Source organism: Lepisosteus platostomus, chromosome 22 (assembly GCF_059453375.1).
Source record: "Lepisosteus platostomus isolate fLepPlt1 chromosome 22, fLepPlt1.hap1, whole genome shotgun sequence".
Lineage (NCBI taxonomy): Eukaryota > Metazoa > Chordata > Actinopteri > Semionotiformes > Lepisosteidae > Lepisosteus > Lepisosteus platostomus.
In genome coordinates, this window is record NC_142632.1 from 8449080 (window position 1) to 8469874 (window position 20795).

The window sequence follows — 20795 nt, forward strand, 5'->3', positions numbered from 1 at the left end:
TTCACTGACCAAAAATGCTATTTTATTTGGATTTTTAATGCTTTTGCAGAAGTACCAGTTGGGCAGGCCACTATGCACATTCATTTCTTATGTTGAAGTTTCTTTTGATACAAGGCAGGTGTCTGGTCACCCTGAATTACCTGACCCCTACGCCAGGAGGGGCAGTACTCAGCCCGGCACAGGGGGTCCGAAGAGCTGCTACCAGAGCCCTGTGGAGGATTACGAGTGAATTGTGAAAGAGAGGCTAGGAATAGTGAAATCTTTGTTCCAAGAGCAGGTCAACGTCCAAATGACAACAGCACTCCCTTAACATTGTTTTAATAATGAATTAACCCAGTAGAAGAAACCAATTGTTCAGTACTCTGAACGTATAAGATCATAGGTGGCCAACCCTGCTCCCAGAGAGCCATGGTCCAGCAGGCCTTAAAGGTCACCCTGAAATCTGTAGATGGTTTAATCAATTTAGTCAGTTAATTGGTTCCCTTAAGTTAGGAATGCCCAGTACCTCTTGCTAATTGCAATGTATTGGCATTTTCAAATGAGATCTGAACCAATAAACTGCTGAAGTGGTCCAGATTAATTCTTCCAAGTGTTTTTTTAAGGGGGACCCATGAAACGTGCTGGACTCGTTCGTCTCCGGGAGCAGGGCCAGTCACCCCTGTGTTAGATCATCCTTGGTCACCTGGGGCTTCTCTTCTGCTGTGGTGGCACTGATCACCTACACAAAACAAACAGCAGGGGAGCAGGGGGAAGGAGCAGAGAGCCTTTGCAGGAGGCCCTCCGGATGGGGGCTGGATCTCTGTACAGCTGGGCAGTGGGGGGGGATCACCGTCTCGTTTAAGGCGCCAGGGACAGCTGGGTGGCCAGAGTGGGATCTAATCCTCTGTAAACATCATGCGCACCAGGTCAGCCTTGAAGCACTCCTCTTCCACCAGCTTCTGAGGCTGCAAAACAGGCAGAGAGAGACCTTGCCAGCCCAGGACCTCAGAACCACACCACCGCTGGCTGACAGCAGGGCTCATCGGTCCTGGTGGCCCACAGCATGATAAGATAAGTTCACTTTATTGGCCATATACAATCGCTTGTATTAGGAATGAATCTCTTCGCAGACCCCAGCTTGCTCTCCATGAGACACACAGACAGGGAGAGAAGCTGGGGGTCAGAGCGCAGGGTCAGCCATTTATACGGCGCCCCTGGAGCGGCTGGGGTGAAGGGCCTTGCTCAGGGGCCCAACGGAGTAGGATTCCTCTGCCGGCCGCGGGATTTGAACCGGCAACCTTCCAGCCACAGGCTGCTTCATAACTGCAGGTTTGAAACTTGTCCTTGTCCTCCGAAGTTTGGAATTTGATGTGACCTGTGCAACGCAACACCCTATCGGCAGCGGCCCTCAGGTTCAAGAGCTGGGAACAGTTACGGTTCAGACGAATCCTGGTTTATCTGTGTAACGAGAGCTGGGCTGGAAGGAGACCCGGCGGGCGGGTGGGCCTCCGGGACAGAGCGTGTGCGTGTGTGCGTGGGGGGCTCACCGTGCCGTATCTCAGCAGTGTGGGCACGCCGCTCAGCTTCAGCACCTTCCTGAACTCGTTGTTGGGGTCCTTCCAGCTTCCAGGGAGCGAGAAGAAAAAAAAAAGGCAAGATGCAGTTCAATCACTGGAAAGGAGGGGGAATTGGCATTTGTAGAGTTCTAGAGCACGGCGCCCCCTACTGGAACGAGCACAATGGCACAGGCTGGAGCTCTCCAGTGTGTGCCTGCTGCTGTGCCGGCGTTCCACCTCCGAGCAAAGACTTCTTGGGGTGACACAGCAGGGCTGGGTACCACCTCAGCTGCACAGGTTCAACATTCCCCTTTCCAAGACTGGTGGTTGCACTTTACGTAAGCAGACACCTCACAGTGCGTGGGGAACACACCCTGTATTGTTTTTATCCCAGTGTAGTTCCAACAGTTGTCTGGAAGGCTTGTGCAAGACTGGTGTGTTTTACCAGTAACTTACAGGGCGGACTCGACCCTCACCGATGCAAGAATGCGTTTTGCGTCTCTAGAAACGCACGGTGCTCGCCCACAGCCAGAGCCCCGAGTTTAACGATGGCAAAAGCGGATCTTAAACACTTACTAGGGCCTGTCTCCGACTTGGCAGTAGATGAACACGGAGCCCGCAGGCAGGTGTCGCAGCTCCGCCCGCACGACCGGCTCCGCTGCAGGAAACGACACAGTTAGAGCTTGGGTACTGTGGTCAGCTGCAGAAATCGGGGGTCTCACTGTAATACCCCCCTCTCACACACCTGCGCCGACAGTCCGTGATGTTGCTGGAGTTACACCTTACATAACGCCTCACTGTACTCTGAATCAAAGTTCACTGGCGCGTACCAGCCAGCCCGACCAGTCTGACTCAGTCTCAGTCTCACACTGGACATTAAAACAAGTCAAAATCGCCAAGTCACCCTTACAGCCAAAACACTACAGAATGAGCTCACCTTTTTTCCCCCAGCAGCACCTTAAGCTCAAATGCAGTACTACCGCATGTGACTGTACTAGACCACACAACGGCTGCGGGCGGCACCTGATTCATTTCTGGGGTTTGTTTTCTTCTAGGTGGGAGTGAAAGGCATTGTACACTTATCTAGACAGCGCTCAGTTTGCGAACTGCTCTTTTTCTTTCCCCGAGTGCCGTTTAACAACACGACTGCGTAAAAGAGAAAAGGCGAAAGGCGCTTAAAGAAATCGCCCATCTTTCACGGGTCCACGTCTCCACATCCAGAACCGAGTCATACTGGGGCGCTGCAGACCGAGGCGGTCTGCTGCACCCACCCACATCACCATCCTCCTGCTGCATTATCGTTACTACTAGTAATAGTACCCCCAGGGCGCTGCTGTGCACACTGCCGCATTACCTTTCACGCAGTCTGGGCACCAGCTCACTCCCTTGTCGTCTTTGTCGCCCGAGAAGTAGGCGAACACGTCTTTGCCCGTCCGCGCCGACACCGCCCGGGTGAACTCGGCAAAACCGCGGACGTGTACTTCCTCGTATTGGGTCATATTCAAGTCCTCGAGGATTTAATAACCCGATCTGAACTGCTCTTTCCTTCCTGGAAATGTTACTGTGCGGCAGCTGCCCCCAATCACGCCGAGCTGGAGGCAGTGAGGGTCTGCTGACTCCTCTTTCCGCCTGCTGGAGTCAATGAGCTGCCCCTGACGCCTTAAAGCGGTACCGCTAGCAAAGTTGCTTTTACTTTTGTTTCCTTGTTGCGTCTCTGACGACGTGGGTATGTGAAAAGAAAACAACAACAACAAAATGCTTTAAGAGCACGAAAAATGTGATTTTCTCTAAATTATTAAAAACGTAAGCAAAAAAAAAAAAGCATTTTGAGCGTTGTGGTTCTGTTTGTCCCCAGAGGGCATTCGTCGTACACGGTGGACAAGGTGTGCTGTGATTGGCCAACTCGACTATTCCGGAAGGCCGCTCCTGATGGTGTTGTCATGGCGGCGGTTTAAACAGACGGAAGTGCTTTACACAATTTTGGGGAGTAATTGAAAATTTATTTTTATTATTTTCGTCTGCTCTGTAGGAACAGTAGGTAAACCACTCTTGTTCTTGAGGTCATGATTTCTAATGAACATTAACAAAAAAGCAGTCCATTTTCTTGGTTGGGGATAAAGTTCTAATAGTTGACGCCAAGGTAAACAATGTATTTCGCTGCCTTAAGATCAAGATAAACTTCAATTTCACAGCTGGAATAAGCTATAAAAGTTTTTGTATTTTGTATGTTTTGGTACAGGCAGATGACATGTAATGCGCACCTCTTATCTATATATACTTTGCTTCGATAAAAAGTCCTGGATTTAACTCATGAGATTTGCATATGAGCTTAGAGTACTTGTGAAGCTGGGGGTTTTTGGGTGAGATATGTACTTGAGCTTACTTTATTTAATATTAGAGAACTAGAACAATAGCACCACCCGCTTGCTTTGTCTTAGCAGGGAGGACACTATGGCTATGAAGCTTCAGAAACGACCGCTGCAGGTGACATTTGCGGAGCCCGGGGTCCAATCAGGTTCGGCGGAGAATCAGTTGCAGGGCAAGGCTGAGCTCCACCAGACACAGGTACACTTTCATACCCACGGGTGCCGTTTTATGGCAATGCATTGGCATTGAAGAGCTGCTGCAAGTTTTGTGGATAAACTAGATCAAATTCAGTTATGTCTTTTTAAAATCTGTTTCATTCTGCATCTCCAGACTGCTCACTATAGTGAGAATAATCATGATGGCACATTTACTGGGCGATGGCAGGGCAAGAGTCTGAGTGCTGTCTTGTTAAAGGCATTAAAGGGTGAAGAAAAAACGATTTATGTGGAAGTGACAGGGACTTATAGTTATATAATAGAATAGTGAGGAGTGAAACATGATGTCTAGCTTCTTCCAGCTAAAATGCACCACCATTTTTCCAGTGTTATGCATAGAGGCCCTGATTGAAACCAGAGTTAAACTGTTTTTCCAGAGCTCTAGTGCAGGGGGCAGATATTCTGAGGTTTTATTGCACTTTTTGTGTAATCTCATTCAGTTGTTTAAGTGATATCGTGGGCTTTTTATTTTGCTCTTTGTCAACAACCTGTTTGTTTTCCCAGCTGCGGTTCAACAGAGCTGTGCCTGCAGCCCATTCCAACCTGACGGCCCGGTTCCACAGCCCTGCGCCCATCGTGATCGAGAAACTGACGCCCCCGGGCGCCACGATGGCCAGTGGGCAGGGGGCGGACAGTGTGAGCAGCTCCCAGAGCTCGCTGCGCTTCTCCGTGGTGTCTGAGGAGAGGTTGCAGCAGGCAGTCAGGCTGGCACAGAGGGATCTGCGCCGACGTCACCAGGAATCTCTCCTGACCCCTAACGGGGTACAGCCCCCTGCAGCTGGCTCTGAGAAATCCATGCCACAGGACGGAAACACCAGGGACCAGGTAGAGGGAAGATCAAAAGACTCTTACTTCTTTCATTGCTAGAGAGTATTTTGTGCATTTTTTTATAGCAGTCCAGGGAGCTGTCTGTAACAAAATGTGTAGGTAATTGCTTTTGAATTATTTTGTGTAAAGAAGTTCTTCCTGCTTTTAATCCTAAATGACTTCTAGCTGATTTGTGCTTTGGGTCCTGATTGTGTTGTTGAGTAGCTCATAACTGAGAAATACCCTTTCCCTTTCACAGCTCCAGCCCAAGCGAGGTGCCCAGAAGGCATCAGCTCCAAAGTCAGTGGTGACGAGGCCGGGGGCCCGGGTGTTGGTGTACACCCCTGAGAGACTCGGCCAGCCCCCCAGGACTGCACATGGCCAGTCACCCCCTACCCGAGACCCTGGACCTGGGCTAAGCGGCAGGGCTGACAGCCAGGAGCCTCAGCTGAGCCAGGAGATTCGGCGGCTGCAGAAAGAGCTGAGCACCTATGTCCAGCGGATCGAACAGCTGGCTCAAAGAGGTATGGGGGCAAAAAGGCAAAGGAGGGGCAGGAGTTTCAGTGGCAGGTAAACAGCAGATCAAAGACTGGACTTAAAGGGGAACCGCAGTCCCCATTTCTCAGACCGGTTGTTAAATCTTGGTAGAAAAAAACAATTAACGTACTAGAAACAAATTACAAATTTTGAATTAAGCACAAAATCGTGAACATTGTGAAAGTACTGTAAATCGCTGTGTTGATGCAACTCACATTCGACTTCCCACGCAGTGCCATGTGAAGCAGCCCTTCCTGCTCACTTGTCTCCTTAATGACTCATGTAATGTGATGTCTGAGAGAATAAGTACAGGTTGTGCAGCCGACATTTCACTGCAGAAATGTTCCAACGAGATCTGCCTGGAGAGTTAACATGTAAGTAGTATTCGTTGGCAAAACCATCTCAAAATCGAAAGTTATATTTCTCTTGGATTAAAAGAGATGTTTACACAAGCCTATTTGTTTACAATGTCGTAGGACCACACACATCACCAGAGTTTTTGTTGAATCGCAGAATGTGGCACTGCACCTACCTGGAAATTTTGTCTATTTTATTATGTAAATTGGAGGTTTTACAAGTTAGTGCGTACATTTTTCTGCTATTGCAGTTTGAAATGCAAATGCACTCATCAGTGCTGATTTTTTCTAACCCCAAAACACAAAAAAAGCATTGCAGTTCCCCCTCGACTCCACTGAGTGCGAATTAAGAGTGTGAGATGACAAGGTGTGTTGTAGAAAACAGTCATAGAAAGAAAGAGCAAGGGCACCCAATTGTTGTGTAAAAAAAGACCAATTTTATGCACCAAATGTCTACAGGATGACCTGTGTAGTTTTCAGATCAAAACTAGTTAAATCCCAGAATCCCCTCATGTCTACACTAGCTCATTCCCGCCGTTGACATCCTTGAGCTCCTCGGTGTCCAGCCGGTGGGCTTCACTCCAGCGTGGTGTGTGCTCTGTGCTGCAGGGCCCGTGGTGGCTGCGCCCGTGGACCCCGAGGAGGAGCGCCGGGCGCAGGTCCGCCGCCAGGAGCAGGCCGCCCGCGCGGCGCGCGTCATCTACGTCCTGCAGCAGCAGGTGCTCCGCCTCCGCCGCCCGCCGCCCCCCGTCGGGTCCTCTTGCTCTTGCAGGGGCAGCCGGTGTGGAAGAACCCCTTGGTGTTATTGGTCCAGTGTTGTCGTGGTCTGAGCAGTAAGGGCAGGGCGAATACAGAATTTCCTTAACAGTAATACAGTGTTTCCAGTGAATACAGTAACAGTTTAGTGTTTACAGGGTGAGTCCAGCATTTCCTTAACAGTAATACAGTGTTTCCAGTGAATACAGTAACAGTTTAGTGTTTACAGGGTGAGTCCAGCATTTTCTTAACAGTAATACAGTGTTTCCAGTGAATACAGTAACAGTTTAGTGTTTACAGGGTGAGTCCAGCATTTCCTTAACAGTAATACAGTGTTTCCAGTGAATACAGTAACAGTTTAGTGTTTACAGGGTGAGTCCAGCATTTCTTAACAGTAATACCGTGTTTCCAGTGAATACCTTAACAATTTCCAGTGGTACAGGCGAATACAGCATTTCCTTAACGGTAACACAGTGTTTCCAGTGAATACAGTAACAGTTTATTGTTTACAGGGTGAATACAGCATTTCCTTAACAGTAATACAGTGTTTTCAGTGAATACAGTAACAGTTTCCAGTGGTACAATGTCTGTAAAGCCAGACATTAGTGTTCAAAATGGAAACAATGATATTTAAACTTTGTAAGCATAATTGTAATATATTTATATATTTTTATTTTTAAGAACAGGAGAATATAAGAAAGATTACAGACGTGTGGAAGCCATTTGCTCATCTGGCCCATTTGGTGTGACGTAGATAATTCATCCAAGAATTAGCCACACTTGAAGGAAGCCATGATTTTGATTTCAGCGACGTGGCTGAGTAGTTTGTTCCAGACTGCAATAACCCTTTACATAAAGAAATACCTCCTCTTCTTAGTTTAAATATACTTCCATGTAGTTCCCACCTGTGTCCTCTGGTTAGTTTTTTCACTGTTGATTTTTTTAGGATCATCTTTATTCCGAAGAGTTGCCATTCATTATTGTCCGTGCTTTTTATTTACCTCCTCCCCCTTCTCAAATAATCTAGATGAACAAGTGAACAATCTGCATCTCAACTTGTTCACTGTCTGTTTGTCTCCTGTGCTGAGCTGCAGGTGAAGGAGGTCCAGGAGGACTTAGACAAGCTGTCCACACAGAGGATCAGACACACCAAGAAAGTAAGGACCTGAGCCCAAGTCCAAGGGCTTATGGGAGAGTTTTGAGGTTAAGCTGGCAATATTGAGACAATAATATACAGTATTACTCTGCTTTTACATCTGCAGTGCTTTTGCCTTTTGCATGTTCATGTTCATTAAATATGTGGCCATTATACTTCTTTATCAATGGGCAGAATGGTGTAGTACGACGTGAATTTGCAACATCTGCACAATTTTAGGAAATAGGCTAATAAGAAGATGCAAGTAGAGGTTAGTTCCATGCTGAAAGGCACAAAGAAAAATCACAGCAGTGAGTTTTTGTCTCTTTTTTTCATTTTACTGCTTTCACCTCTGCCTGTTTCTTTGTAGCTCACGCATGGGTAGTTCCCCATTCCAGCCTCCTAGGAAGATGCACTTATTGGAATAGATTATCACTTTGGAAAATAATTCAACAAGACATGTACAGCAGTACATGTCATACAGACACTAATCAAGTAAAGGGTGTAGACGTGAACGTGTTTAAACAGGTTTCTTGCTGGTCTTTTCAGCTCTATCTATTACAGATCTGAAGATACAGATTTTTCTATTTTCTATCAACTCTTCCCATGTTTCTCCCTTTGTCAAAGTCCAGAGCGATGGACAGACTGGCCGCCGCCCACAGAGGGGCTGTCCGGGCTCTACAGGTGTTTGTTAATCAACTGCCTGACCAATCAGAAGACAGGGCACTGTCCCACTACAAGGAGCTGGGCCATCTGATTCGCCAGCTGTCCCTGTGTTCCGCCAAACTGGAGTCGGGCTCGAGTTCCTCTGTGCCTGAGACAGCTGTCGATATCCTGCAGAAGCTGGAGGTCAGAGAGAGGCTCTTCTGTTAACAGTGTCTTGGGGCTAGTGTGGTGGTGTTAGTTTCTAATTGCAAAGCTTGTTTTTATTAAAACCTTAAAATAAAATATGCAGTATGTGAGATCAAAAGTAAACAAAGTCCCCTGTAAGTAATATTAACAGTACAGAATGAGATGTTGCTGATTTTTTTTTTTTTAATGTACTGAAAGTGCCCACCATCTCTCTTTTGTAATCGCTCTGGTGCAGTTATCAGTTTGTGTTTTACTTTGCTGCTCTGATCCTTCACCTGCTCGCCCTGCGTGCTACATGACGAAATGAGACTCTCTCCCTGCCCAGGCCTTGGAGTCTTTGCTCGGCAAGCAGGAGCGGGAGAGTCCCGGCCGAGGCGGCTCCCGAGCCCAGAGCAGTTCACCGCCGGCGCGGAGAGCTCCCCGCGGCCGACGGCACAGCGCGTCGCCCCCCCGGGGGACCAGGGGCCCCACTGCCAGGGGCAGGAGCCTCAGAGCGGGGCAGAGACCGGCTGTGGCCAAAAGGATCGTACCAGGTGAGCTTGCTGGACTTCATTTTGACTTCTCCGCCACTCTGCGCCAGAACTGATGACCCTGTACTTTATGTTTTTGTGCGCTGTGATCCATAATTATATGAACAAGAAACACACAGTAGTGCCCTTGCTAAGCTTTACTGAGATGTACGATAGCACAAGCAGTTCTGTTTATCTTGTCATGTGCACAAGTGCAGTGATATGCTTATTTGCATGTGGGCTCCCATACAAAGACATTAAGGAATCACTAAAAACATAAATACAGAACAGCAGCAGTAACAACAAGTTAAATAACATACAGTTTGGAAAGAAAAGTACTGTGTTACAAAGCACAGTGACACCATATTGAAAGCATGGACAGGAAGGTACGATAAATCATGATGCAAATTGAGAAATAGGGGCCAAGCATAGGATCAGGTCTAGGCTTTGTAAAAATAATTGAGAAACTGAGGAAATACTGGTGCGAGTACCATGGAAGTTTATCACGGGAAACTGTTGACAGGGTGCACTCATTAAAATGATGTAAAGCAGCTTAAGCAGGTTAGAATGATACAATAAGGTTTTTCTTAACATGGTTGAAAAGGAGATTATTTTGATGGGCTGCAGGCTGCAAGCTGCTGGAGCTTGGCATCAGTGGCGCAGCCTGGCGCCGAACTGGTCCTGGAAGAGGCTCTGTGCTCCAGCTGCACATTTCCGATCCTGTGGGGTTCGGCCACATGCAGGCTAGCGTCCAGTGCGCTCCGTTCCAGACTGTCAAAGGCTCGTCGTTTGTGGTATCTATCCTTGTACCTGCTCTTTCAAGTCTTGACAAAAAGGAGCACATTGCAATACGGGAACATAACCTGTCCTGTTGTCAAAACCTTGATAAGAACCACTAAAGATTCACATTATCCTTAAAGGAGCGTACAAGATCATCTTTTCCTTCTGCTCTTCGGCGCAATTGAGAATGATTAAATCCTCAGGCTAAGAAGCAAAGTTGGTCTCTTTCCTTTTTTTTTTCTGCGGAAGGACATGTAGGAATTTACAATTACTGCATTAAATAAAGAGAATTAGTAAAAGCAGAGAAAATGAATTGGCAAGAGAGTGGGAGCCGGGTGAGCCGTAAAAAAAGTAGACTCCATAAGCGGAAAGCAATTCAGACGTGGCTGTGCTGTAGCCTTGAGCTTCTTTTCTCTAACAGATAACCCTGCACGCAATCAGAGGCCCGCCAGTGGGAGAGATTTATCTGCCTCTCGTTGCCACGGGAAGATTTGTGCCATTGTGTCAGAGCAGGGGAAAGGAGACTGCCACTGTGGAAATATAACAGCTGTAGCTGAGCATTGTGCTTTTATCATTATAGACTGCCTGTGAGTATTCCCCTGAGATAAGAGGGCAGTGTGCTGGAATCACGTTTATAGCACTCATCAGCGGAATTGTCATTATGGAGAAATAGGGGTTGTTTCTAATTTAGTCCAACACGAAGCTGGAAGAATGATTCCATTATATCTTTCAAAGGAAAAAAGCAGTATGCAGGGCTGGCTCTATCTTTTTGGGGGCCCTAGGCAAGATCTGGGAAAGGGGGCCCTCCAGATCACGATTCGCGCACACACTACTGTTATCAGCTCCCAACACAACCTTATTTTACTATTTAGAACAATTAATGAATTATATAACTAGAAAATGTATTTAACAGTTTTTAAGAACACATAATAAATATGTTAAGAACAAGAAGCACAAAATTTACTAGGGTAAAGTGTTTGAACATTAACAGTAGTATATAGAACCATTAGTAATAAATAATGATAGAAACAATCTCTGTTATATCAAATTTGTACCAAATTATAACTTGCAAGCTACTGCATTGAAACCTTTTGTAGAAAGGAACTGTAGAAATAAATGTGAAATTAAGCAAGAAATAAGTGCACTCAATAACAAAGGAGGTGAGATCAGTAAGCCTGAGAAGATGGGAAAGTTTTATAAAATAAATGTTCTATAAATCAATTCACCTAGATTTTCAAGAGGCAAAATCACCAATTACTGTACGTCTTCATAGGATAGTAATTGATCCACTGTGTGATTGATGCTCATGATGACCAGTCCACTGAGATGGTCTTGTGCCTTGGCTGACCTCAGGTGTGTTTTAATCTTGAGCTTTGAAAAGCTCCTCTCTGCTTCTGCCGTTGTCACTGGGAGAGTGACTGCAATCCGAAGGGCTACAGATGGGGTTTACAATACCCCCATTTAATGAAGTTAAACCCCAATTCACTGAAGCTCAGCAGGTTTGAGCCTGGCCAGTACCTGGATGGGAGTCCATGTGGGTCCTAATGCCCCAGTATAGTGACGGGGACACTATACTGTAAAAAGGCACCGTCCTTTGGATGAGACGTAAAACCGAGGTCCTGACTCTCTGTGGTCATTAAAAATCCCAGGGCGTTTCTCAAAAAGAGTAGGGGTGTTATCCCAGCATCCTGGCCAAATTTCCCCCTTGCCTTTACCAGTCATGGCCTCCTAGTAATCCCCATCTCTGAACTGGCTTCATCACTCTGCTCTCCTCCCCACTGAGAGCTGGTGTGTGGGGAGAGTACTGGTGCATCATCCAGGTGGGGCTGCACACTGGTGGTGGTGGAGGTGAGTCCCCATGATCTGTAAAGCGCTTTGAGTGTAGTGTCCAGAAAAGCAATATATAAGTGTAAGGAATTATAATTATTAAAGCAAAGGAACAAGTAATAGGCTTATTTCATGCTGAAAAGAGAAGAGAGAAAACACAACGTTTCAGCTGTGAAGCCTTCTTCTCTTTTCAGCATGGAATAAGCCTATTACTTGTTCCTTTGCAGACTATGCATGCTGACGCAGGTACCCACCTATAATTATTAATTATTATTTGCTTTCACGCTTCTGGCCAGGCAGTGCTGATTTTTAGCAGACGACCCATGCGGTGTGTGTACATTTGCAGGAAACGTGAATCTGTTAAAGTCTAGTAAAAACGCCTCAAGCAGTCTGTGTCTAGCTTGAAGATGTGACATGTCTAGCGTTCGCTAGTTATGTGGATCTGACAGACTCAAGACCAAATGAAACACAAGGGCATTGTAACGGTGACTTCATTGGGTGCACCTCTGTTTTGAGATCGCTTATCTTGCCCTTCTTTTCTGCGCTTCAGAAACATTACGTGCTCGATTATGATTGGTCTGTTTTTGACTGGGCTTCCAGTAGGAAAATCCACAGCATCAACAGAAAGAGACAGTAAAATATAGACTATAAAAATATAGTGTTCCACATTGAGGAAGGCCCCCTGGTGGCCTCAGGGCCCTAGACAGTCGCCTAGTTTTCCTGTGCCCAGGGCCAGTCCTAGTCATGAGTGGCTTATTAGGAATAGTTGTGATTATATGTATAAACCAAATTTAATTCATGTCCTAAAATAAAATTGCATTCTGCCACTACACTATGCATCCCTGATAGCGAGTTGAATTGTCTGTTTTCTGTGGCTTTCTGTGCAGGTCATGCATCTCTTTCATTCACGTTTTTTCATTTATAAAAGAAAATCTACTTTTGTAAAGGCTGGCAGGTTTCGTTTTGCTGCTCATCCCTGCAGCGGAAAGGGGTTCTGAGTTGTGCTGGCTCGTCTCCACAGCAGGCGGGAAGCCTCCTGCCACAGGCCCTGCCGAGACGGAGGCCCCCCCGACCCCGGATCGCAGCGAGGTGCTCAGGGCCGGGCTGAAGAGCCTCATTCGCATCGGCGCGCTGAGTGAGCAGACGCAGCCCCTCCCGGCGCAGCAGAGAGGGGTGTTACTCCCCGAAAGGCCAAAGGTCAGTCTCTTTGTCCTGATGCACTTGTCCTTTTCTGACAGTTTACGTAACGCTGCCTGCTTTCCACAAAAACCCATGAAACACAGAGAAGGAAATCGGTCTTCTATTGCCAGGCAGTCCAAGCCATTTCTTTTATGAATTGTCGGCTTTACTTTATAACCTACCGCCAAAAGCCAAGCATTGTTGCCATGAGTACATTTGCAGAGAATGATATGTGAAGATAGATTGTTGTTAAATGCATTGCTTTGCTCTTCAGGTGCTGTGGTTTGGTCCTAAGCTGTCAGAAGCTGAGATGAGTCAAAGTGCAGTGTAATGGGAGTCTTTCCTGTTTCAGCGCTGAAAAGTGTTTGTGGATTCTTGATCAGATTTTTCTCGCTCTCTTTTCCTCCCACTCTCCCTACCCCACACCACACACACAGAGTTTTCGCCTGCCTCAGGAACAGAGGCTTCTTCCCCGGGATGCTGGCTTCCAGCAGCCCACTCTGTCCTCCAGACTGAAGGAGAACCAGCCCCCCCAGAAAGACACCCCTGCACCCTGGATCCCCCCCAGCCCCACTTCCCCCAGGGCAACAGGTGCCAGGCGGTGAGTGGATGCAATATGCATTGGCACAGGGATTTTGAGATGAGGTTTTCTGCAGTCCAGTCCTGCTTTTTGAAAGATGGTGTAGTTTCATTACACCGAGGGCTTAAGCACATCTGAAGAATATACCCCACTCTTATCTACCTCTTTCCTCCTTTCTTTTGCTTTGATCACTGTTTTTAAGTCCAGTTCATGAAGAATTTATCTCCATGCTAGGTTTACTGAAAATGTCTTCTTTGCCGAAGCAAAACAAGCTCTCAGGTCTGCAGAAAAGTAGCAGAACATTTGCAATCACCTGCTGGCCCCCTGATGTCAGTGTCCTGAATGACATCTCTAAATGCTGAAATTATTTGTGTCACAGGGCTTCTCGGAAAAAAGAGGGAGCTGGAGTTCACTTCTGCACACAGAAAGTGTCTGCTGCCCCCCCTGTGCTGGAGGAAACTCCAGGAAACAGCCTGGGGCTAGACAGGAAACAGCAAGCTCACAGGGAGGCCCTCAGGTCTGAGCGTTGATTCTCTCATGTCATGCTGATGCTTGAGAACCCACTCATGCTACTGAAAGATTGTCTGCCGCTGGTTTTGCAGTCATAGAAAAGCTGTCTTTCTTCCTTTCTCATACCTGGAAGGATGTCATTGTTGTGATCATCCTGGAAGATGTTCAGCCACATTGGCTCACTAGCAGCAAAACCAGTTGCTCCCTTTATTAAAAGCTTTTTATAGCATAAATAATTCATTCACAGTGCCTACAGTCCTTCATTCCATGGTAGTCAATAATCAGGGCTTTTGGTTTTCATTCATGCTTAAGTTTCTCAATTAATCAGTCTAATTGCTTCCAGAATGCTATTAATTTTAAGGTGTTTATTTCATGGTCCTTTAAAAATTCAAGCATATCTTTCATTTTTTCATTTGAAGTGTTAATTTCATTGATATTTATTGCATTTTAAAACATTCTTTGACCTTGAGGAAAGGGTGATTTTTAATCATTAAATTGTTTAATTAGACCAATCAAGTAATTGAAAAGTCAGGTGGTAAAATTTAAGGACTGGGTATTCTAGCATCAGGAGGCAGATTGTGACTTGTGGCTAATCTGGAAACGTTGATCCATTGCAATTTTGTGCTGCAGGCAAGCTTGGCTGGACAAGGAGACCACCCGTAGGCTGAAGGAGCTCAACCAGCTCAGCAGAGAAGAAGCAGAGCGCATCCAGAGACTCAGGTAAGAACCAGCTCACCTGTTTACACAGGGCAGAGCCAGAGCCCTGTATTTTGCTGATCTCCTAAACACCACAGTTCAGAATCCCATAGAGACGCTTAGCCTTGTTATTCCATCTATGATAAGCAAAGCTGTTTGTTAACAGCTGTGCTCCAAACAGAATTGGCCTGCCTCTAAATATTCACTGTAGTGTTTGGCAGGGAGGGACAATGCCCTGAAAAAAACATCCCTGCCTGCCCAAACACCTCCCAGGCCATTCTGTCACATTGTTAGCATGTCCCTCGGGATCTCAGCTCAGCTTGGCAAGCTCTGTATAAATGTTGATTTCAAGTACTGAATACAAGTGTTCAAAATCCTCAAAGGCATTAAGCCAAAGTCAACCTGGCAGACTTTAAAAAAAATAGCAAAACACGAACCAGAGGATACAAATGGGAACTAGCCAGCAGCCACATTTGTGATAGCAGCCATATCACCCTGCCACTCACAGCTGGCAGCCCACTGAAGCCCAGCGGGTCTGAGCCTGGTCAGTACCTGGTGGGAGACCTCCTGGGAAAGCTAAGGTTTCTGCTGGAAGAGGTGTTAGTGGGGCCAGCAGGGGGGGCTCACCCTGCGGTCTGTGTGGGTCCTAATTCCCCAGTATAGTGACAGGGACACTATACTGTAAAAAAGGCGCCGTCCTTCAGATGAGATGTAAAACCGAGGTCCTGACTCTCTGTGGTCATTAAAAATCCCAGAGCGTTTCTTGAAAAGAGTAGGGGTGTTACCCTGGTGTCCTGGCCAAATTTCCCATTGGCCTTTGCCAGTCATGGCCACCTAATAATCCCCATCTTTGAACTGGCTTCATCACTCTGCTCTCCTCCCCACTGAGAGCTGGTGAGTGGGGAGAGGACTGGTGCATCATCCAGGTGGGGCTGCACACTGGTGGTGGTGGAGGGGATCCCCATTACCTGTAAAGCGCTTTGAGTGGAGTGTCCAGAAAAGCGCTATATAAGTGTAAGGAATTATTAGTAAGTGGATTTAAAACCGAGAACAGGATCAACTACTGACTACCATATGGGCTGGATGGGCCTCCTGTTACTGTTCTTATGGTGCTTCGCTGCTGTTCTCAGGACTGAAACGGATTCCCCCACTCGCTGGGCAGAGAGGGCAGAGACACTGGCCAGAGAGAGGCTGCAGCCACTGCTGGAGAGGGCAGAGGTAGGGCTGACCCAGGGGAGGGAACATCAGCTTGGACAATTCCAGGATTTACCTTAGTGTAAATGAGTGGGTCAATTTTACAGTCAGATTCTGTTTGATAAACTGCTTCCAACTGTATTTTGTCGCAGCAAATCAGCGACTCGTGGGAAAGAAAGGGAAACTCACTGAGACATCGGCTCTCCGTCCAGGCAGCGGACAGAGTAAGTGTCCACCACGAGCGTCCCCCACAGATTTTGCTGACCAAGTTCACGAGTTATGCAAGCTTCTCTACTGGAGCTGAAGATTGCGGTTTGCGATAATAAAAATGTAATTTGTAAAATAAAAAAAAAAAACAGCCACCTGGCTTTAGCCTGCAGAGTCCCACAGACACATTGGTGGGCCTCCGGGGTTGTTGTGTTTTCATTATGTTGTGAAAATGTTTGCTGATGTGCTGCTGAAACAGAGCATAGAGCTTTTCCAGCAGAATTGTGTTGAAACCTCATTAAGACTCCCAGCGGGCATTTTAACCTTTTCTTTCCAGATCTGTAGTCTGGGCCAAGAAATCTTTTCTCTGCCTTGTTGGGAGAAGCACTGTAAAGCTTTGCAGGCTGGAAAAAACTACTGTATGTGAACCTGGCCCAAAGCTCTATAAATGTGCAGCATGACATCGCCCTTACCCACAGTGCCTTTGTGATCGTACCCCCAGGCGGCGGCCAGCGCCGATGTTCTGAGCGAGGCCCTTCTGGATGACTTGCTGGAGGACACGGCGCAGGCCCTGCGGGCACTGGAGGAAGACAGAAAGATGGACCGTGCTGCCCAGGCCATGCAGGAAGCACCCACGCTGGAGAACATGCTCCTTAGGATGGAGGAAATGGAGGTCAGCTTCATCGTCCTCGTCAGAATACATTTGATTAAGATAATATCACTTTATTGGCCATAGACAATTTCTTGTATTAGGAATTTGTCTGCACATACCCCAGCTTGCTCTCCATGAGACACACAGACAGGGAGAGTAGCTTGGGTTCAGAGCGCAGGGTCAGCCAATTATACGGTGCCGCTGGAGCAGTTGGGGTGAAGGGCCTTGCTCAGGGGCCAACGGAGTAGAATTCCTCTTCCGGCCCCAGGATTCGAACCGGCAACCTTCCAGCCGCAGGTACAGATCCTGAGCCACTGAGCCACTGCACCAAATGAAGGGCCTGCAGGTCCTCTGGTTTTCCTACTGCAAATTTCCGTCCTCCATCCTGCTGAGATACTGGAATTTGTGGTTTTCATTCCAATTAGGTCGTCCATTAACTGAATCAGTCATCATCTTTAATTTGTCAAATGTTGTTGATGAAGCATATACAACTTTAAGGATTAGGGCTCACCTGGACAGGCGCTAGAGTGCCATGCTTTCCTTCAGAAACATCTCCAGACCAAACGTTAAGATTTCAGTTGATGACTCAATGCCAAAAGAAACTATGGGTTGCGAGACACCTCCATCCTCGCTTTCAAATAACATGTTTTCTGTTTTCTTTAGGCAGCACTTCAGAATTCACAGTGGGCATGTTTGCGGTTTCTGACTCTTGTTTAATTCAGCTACAGATTTTCACAGTCAAGGTGTGAGATCGTGCAGTTTCCTAGAAGAATTTAAAAGCCAAACAAGCAAAGGGTTCTTATTCTTTTTCTTTGATCTCAAGCAGAAGAAATGTAGCAAGAAAGCATGGAAAGACTTCAGGCTTGGAGTAACTCAATCCAAGCTCTGACTACAGTACCTGCAGATCAGACACAGGAAGTGGTATGGCTGTAGGCAGAGCCACTGTGCCCCCCCACAGAGTGGAGGGTACTGCAGTCAACCACAGCACTGATTAAACCACCCTTCATCACATTAATGAGGATGAGTACAGCTGGAAGCTGATTTATCACATTCTGTGTTTCTCTTCAGAAAGACCATGAAGCAGTGCGTCAGCGCTGCGCTCACATTGCGTACTCCGATGCCAGGTTCTGGGCTGAAGAAGACAGGGCAGGTTAGTGGACGTGCCAGATGACCACGCAGGGTCTTTGAAGTCAAGATAATGGAGTGGCCAAAATTGCATCTCCTCTGCTTCGATGATTGCGTATTTATACACATGTAGTCACCTCTGGGTTGTAGTAAAATTGATGAAATGGTTATACAATCAATTCTATCTTTTCATAAAAATAGTTTCAAGGTTTCTTTAAAGCACCTCAACCTTTTAACACGAACAGGCTGGGTTTATTGTAAGGTGTTAAAAGTAGCTATTTAAATGACCACATCTTGAACTTTTCCAGCTTGTATCTGGCTACATGGTTGTTCAGCTCACATAGCTTTTAATGCTTATTTTGGTTTCATTCCATGAAGTATAACACTTGGAAGCACTGAATGTTTTATTTGGTTGTTAAAAAGCACATTATTTGACATGAAGTTTGCTGCAGGACTGAAGTAAATGCAGGCAAAACCTCCCAAAGAATCCAGATAAGAGTTACCAAAATATAGAGCACTGATGTTGTTGCTGTGACTGTCCAGCAGATGGCAGCAGTGCTGCACGATAAACTTACAGCCCCTCTTTGTTCAGGCACTGTCAGGAGTCCTGTTAACAACAGGCCGGTCAGCCCCCGACCCATCAGAGTGACCAGGCCTGTGCTGAGGCAGGAGCCTGAGGTGGACATAGTGCTGGAGCCCCCTGTGGAGACTGAGAGAGGGTGAGTGAAGTGGAACTACTGATTAAACCTGGATTTCTACTGTGTGGCAAATGCAAAGCGACTCATACCTTACATCTGTCACACAATCACAGATGCGCAAACACAGAAGCATGTGTAAAGACCGCTGACCAAAATGAAATGAATCTAACCAGACCCATTCTCGAAAATAATACACCAAATAAGAAAACACACTCAGCTGCTCACTAGAACAGGGTGCCGAAGAGTTAAAAACCAAGAACGTGCTTTATTATTTAAGTTAATGATGCGTGTGATCCATTAAAGTGTATTTTTCAGTTTAAAAAAAAAACAGCACTGTAAGTTGTCAGCTTGATAGATGATAATGGGGTTGCAGTCTTTCAGTTGAATCCCCAAAAGGTGTTGCTGTGTGAAGCGCCAAAGAAAAGCAATTAGTCTCTGCTTGGCGGCAAACAGGAAGGAGTACTGCTGTTTCCCGAGCTCTCCTGCGGGTCCCTCCCCACCCTCCGGTAGAGCCCACTCTCGGTCCCGACCCGTGTGGAATGCATGAGCGTGCTGGAGCAGGGCCGAAGCACGTCCCGCAGAGCGGAGACCCAGCCGGCATGATTGAGTGGAGCCCATTTCAGCAGCGGCAGGGCCATTAGCAAATTAGATCTGCCAGAGGTCCAGGCCATCTGTCCTGGCCCAGCCCAGTGCCTCTCCACCATACATCTTCCTCTTCCCGGGCTGCGGCAGAACTGGAAAAGTAAATGTTTAAATCAGTTTTTTATTTTAAATCCAAATCCAAATCCTAAAGATGAAAAGTTTTGAATATTCAGCACCTGGTCTTACCTTGTGTAATTATACCTATTTTCACCTGAAAAACACTATTAACACTATCAATTGCAGGGTCAACCTATAGATCCATTAAACAGCATGGCATTTACTGGAGCAATATAGGTGATGTAACTTGTTTAAGGGTACAAGAGCAGAGTCCCACTTGGGATTCAAACCTGCAGAGCTCCCTGTGCAGTGTGCAGACCCCCTAAGCACTGCTCTCTAGACTGCTACCTGTGTAAGTCTTATTTTTCTCAAACCCACCACTGCAATCTGGACTGATGTGCTCCCTGCAAACAGAATTCAAAGCAGAGCCGTGGCTCACCAGAAAGCCCTGTATGTACTCACAGGGCGTCAGGAGGAAGGGTTAATGGGCAGGGAGAGGGAGGTAAATGAGGCTGATTGGTGGAGGAGGGGGCACAGACTGCTGCTGGAAAGGAAGAGTGCAGATAATCGGTAGAAATTCACTCCATGTAGAGATCTAGAGATAGATGTAGCATGTGGACAGCATCCCCACAATGCTGCCTTCTGGTGGAGACTTAAATGTAGGAATATGCAGTTATTTTGTGAAAATCCTGAACTCTCTCCCTGTGAATTCAATCTTTTGTTTTATTCTTTGCCATGCTAGCAAAGTCAGCACGAAGCAGTTATTACCCGTCCAAACAGTCGCTTGAGATCGAGGGAAAGAAAATGAAAAGTGCAATAATCCGCATCTGGCTCCCCCTGGCAGGCTGTCAGATCCTGGCAGTATAGATTTTTTTTGCAAAGCACACGAAACTACAGCTATGAATGGTCCCAAATGGTTCTCTAATGCATTAATCATAAGTTCATGTGTAACTAAGGCATGAAGTACTTTCCTGTCTCCCTGTGTGCTGCCAGACAGACTAACAGAGCTGCTTCACAGCGGTCAAAAAGCACCGTGGTCTCTAATTTGTTATGCTCCCTATCAAAGGTCCCTCCCTTGAAAGGTTAAACTTCAAATTAAACCTTTTTCTTTTATGTTGGTACCTTGAAAGTTGCCTTGGAGATTCAGTTGCCCTACTGATCAGCCACAAGAAATACGTTAAGGGAAGTTTTTTTTTAAAAGAACCCTTTCCAAAAACAAGCATGGATGCACAGCAGGCGCAGGACTTTGTTGCTGTAAAAATCGATCTCAGATCCTCGTGGTGCTTTGAAATATTTTCCTCGGCTGCCCCTTGGTGAGACAAGAGTGCTTCTGCTGTCAGTAGAGCTGGGCAGGGAGGAAGGCCGGCTTTTGGAAAATTTATGTCTCCAGCTTCGCTTTAGAGGCTGCCTGTACTCCACACCTGCCCTCCTTGGCTCAGGGCCTCGTCAGGGTTTTGTGGAGACAGCTGAAGGAGTTAGTAACCTAATGAGACTGCTTCTATGAGCTTGCCTACTGAGTGGAGTGTCTTTATTGTGTGCGCACGTATAGCTGTGTTGGTGCTGATGCAGTCTCTACAAG

At 46.7% G+C, this 20795-nt stretch overlaps 2 protein-coding genes across 11 annotated transcripts in view; one reads left to right on the top strand and one right to left on the bottom strand.

Annotated features, from left to right (window-relative positions):
- On the bottom strand, positions 1–3173 carry txndc17 (thioredoxin domain containing 17). Its single transcript, XM_088616156.1, has 4 exons — positions 2890–3173; positions 2112–2193; positions 1527–1602; positions 1–944 (listed from the first exon to the last, which is right to left on the bottom strand). Exons 1-4 carry the CDS (start codon positions 3032–3034, stop codon positions 876–878), a joined length of 372 nt encoding a protein of 123 aa, XP_088472282.1. The 5' UTR covers positions 3035–3173; the 3' UTR covers positions 1–875.
- kiaa0753 (KIAA0753 ortholog) overlaps positions 3093–20795 on the top strand; it is a 26450-nt gene continuing 8747 nt past the window's right edge. The window contains exons 1-18 of one of the 10 annotated variants that reach the window (XM_088616122.1): positions 3093–3203; positions 3391–3675; positions 3977–4100; positions 4622–4942; positions 5184–5448; positions 6427–6536; positions 7668–7730; positions 8336–8557; positions 8886–9093; positions 12659–12873; positions 13293–13456; positions 13815–13952; positions 14576–14665; positions 15772–15859; positions 15988–16059; positions 16545–16715; positions 17763–17844; positions 18412–18538. In XM_088616122.1, coding sequence (XP_088472248.1) covers positions 3987–4100; positions 4622–4942; positions 5184–5448; positions 6427–6536; positions 7668–7730; positions 8336–8557; positions 8886–9093; positions 12659–12873; positions 13293–13456; positions 13815–13952; positions 14576–14665; positions 15772–15859; positions 15988–16059; positions 16545–16715; positions 17763–17844; positions 18412–18538 — 2450 coding nt within the window. In that variant the 5' untranslated portion in view covers positions 3093–3203; positions 3391–3675; positions 3977–3986. The other 9 variants (XM_088616124.1, XM_088616125.1, XM_088616127.1 and 6 more) reach the window with 9 other exon arrangements.